At 37.8% G+C, this 2,283-nt stretch overlaps 1 protein-coding gene across 1 annotated transcript in view; it reads right to left on the bottom strand.

Annotated features, from left to right (window-relative positions):
* syap1 (synapse associated protein 1) overlaps positions 1-1,077 on the bottom strand; it is an 11,932-nt gene extending 10,855 nt beyond the window's left edge. The window contains exon 1 of the mRNA XM_016250541.1: positions 755-1,077. Coding sequence (XP_016106027.1) covers positions 755-875 — 121 coding nt within the window. The 5' untranslated portion in view covers positions 876-1,077. The remainder of the gene's footprint in view (positions 1-754) is intronic.
* Positions 1,078-2,283: the final 1,206 nt, after the last annotated feature.

Raw genomic sequence — 2,283 nt, 5'->3', positions numbered from 1 at the left:
TCTCTCTCACACACACACACACAAACACTCTCTCACACACAAACACACACACAATAATAATACACTACAGGCCAAACATTTTTGAAATTTGAACCGTAAGATTTTTAATGTTTTTTAAAGAAGTCTCTTCTGCATTTATTTGATCAAAAATACAGCAAAAGAAGAAAAAAAACATTAAAGATCTTACTTTTCAGTGTACTCTAAGTAGATGCATACACCATATAAACACATGCCACTCTCATGATGCGTGTCCTAAAGCAGTGTCTGTCTGTCAATCACATCATGTAGCTATCATAACCCTCACAAAACCCGCAGCAGCTCGACCCTGCTGCATGATATTACCAGCTCATATATTAGTGTGTGTGTGTGTGTGTGTGTGTGTGTGTGTGTCCCTGCAGCACAAACGCAGCGTTCAGCTATATTTGTAAACACTGCACGAGTCACAGATCACAACATATCATTAGGATATTAAGTAAAGATCATGTTCCATGAAGATATTTAGTAAATTCCGTACCTAAAACTTAATGTTTGATTAGTAATATGCATTGCTAAGAACTTCATTTGAACAACTTTAAAGATGATTTTCTCAATATTTAGGTTATTTGTGGCTGTATCTCAGCCAAACGTCGTGCTATCCTAACAAACCACACATCAGTGGAGAGCTGGTTTATTCCGCTTTTCCTCTCCTGAGACTGGTTTTGTGCTCCAGGGCCACATCTAGTGATTATAAGATGATGTGCAGTGTATCTGTCACCGCTGAGTCCTGCGGCCTGCTGGGTTTCTTCAGGCTCCGTGTTGATGTTTTTCTCCCGTTTGTCCGTTTTCTCTTCATCCTCGGACTCAGCGCCCATCCATGAGCTCCAGCCCTTAAACATGGTGTGTCCGTGTGTCCGCGGTGAATTTAACGATCTCTGATGGCTTTAATCAGGAGAACTTTACTCCATGACTCGCATCCGCAATGAGCCTAAGAAACAAACAACAACAGCAGCAGCAGCAGCAGCAGCAGAGCGCTTCCGCCGTCAAACACACAGCAGCGCCCCCTGCAGCGCGGGAGGAACGGCACACGGACACTGCTGGCGTTAGATCATTTCTTGATTGCTTGGATTATTGAAATATAATTTCTTTCCCTATGCATTTGTTGTGTCTCCCAAAATGCGTAATAAACATGCTTTAAGTCCTGGTGTCCTCTACAGTGCACATGCATGAAATCGACGTCCCGGCTCATAACAAAAAGCCATATTTTGATTTGAAACCCCGTAACATTTTCCCCGAGATGTTGATTTATGCCAATTCATTTGAAAATACTGATAATTACAAAATAGTATCATATACGCATAAGTGTGACATATAAGGCATATCCTGCTTTTATATTAAAATCCCATCCATTCATTCAAAAGCTTGAGTATTTCTGATTTACACTTCACTATAGAAATAACATGACATTTCTCAGTAGATCTAACGTCTCTCTTCTGCACGCCGTCTAGAACCAGCTGAAACATCTACGCTTTCTCTGCTAAATAAAGAAAAATACTTCTGAGATGAAAATATGTACAAGTTTTATGAAATGGTGTGTTTAAATATGCAAATGAGACATTATCTTATTAAATCTACACTCATTTGCATAAAATTCCAGAACATAAATCATAAAATTATTTTTGTTGACACATTAGAATTAAAGGTTTTAATCACCCCATAACTTTTTTTTTTACCATGTTTCTGGGAATAAAACACTATATAAAATCAGGCAAATTAAATATGAACAAACCCTTGAGTAAAAGCCTTCAGAATATAGATCTGAATAAAACTGCTGCGTTTGGCGTTTTAAGTGCTGCTGAAGAAAAAAGCGTTTAGAAATATGGACTGTAATTGACATTTACAGACGCAAGTAGATAAAGCGCAATAAAATAAACTTTCCACTCGTCTGAAACAGCATTCGAGTGCACGGATAATGATATTTATTTGGTAGAAAATACAAGTCCTGTGTTTAACAGCTCAATTCCTGATGAAGAACTAATGAATTATGACCAAAGTGAAATCAAAGAGCTTTACCTGGAAAAAACCTCCATTTGCATTCTTATTCAACTCCCATAAAATATTGCAAAAGACATAATCGAGTCAGTTTCCCATAAAACCAGCATATATTTAGATATTACATGACTATATTATACCATTGTTTCTTATTACATTCATTTGCAGTGTTTCATAGGATGCATCATTTATTGCATCATGCAAGATATATGTGACCCTGCAGCACAAAAGCAGTGTTGAGTCGCTGGGGGATAT

Source organism: Sinocyclocheilus grahami, unplaced genomic scaffold, assembly GCF_001515645.1.
Source record: "Sinocyclocheilus grahami isolate Dianchi unplaced genomic scaffold, SAMN03320097.WGS_v1.1 scaffold993.1, whole genome shotgun sequence".
Taxonomy (NCBI): Eukaryota; Metazoa; Chordata; class Actinopteri; order Cypriniformes; family Cyprinidae; genus Sinocyclocheilus; species Sinocyclocheilus grahami.
Note: the sequence above shows the minus strand (reverse complement) of the source record. Positions and strands in the feature narration are given on the sequence as shown.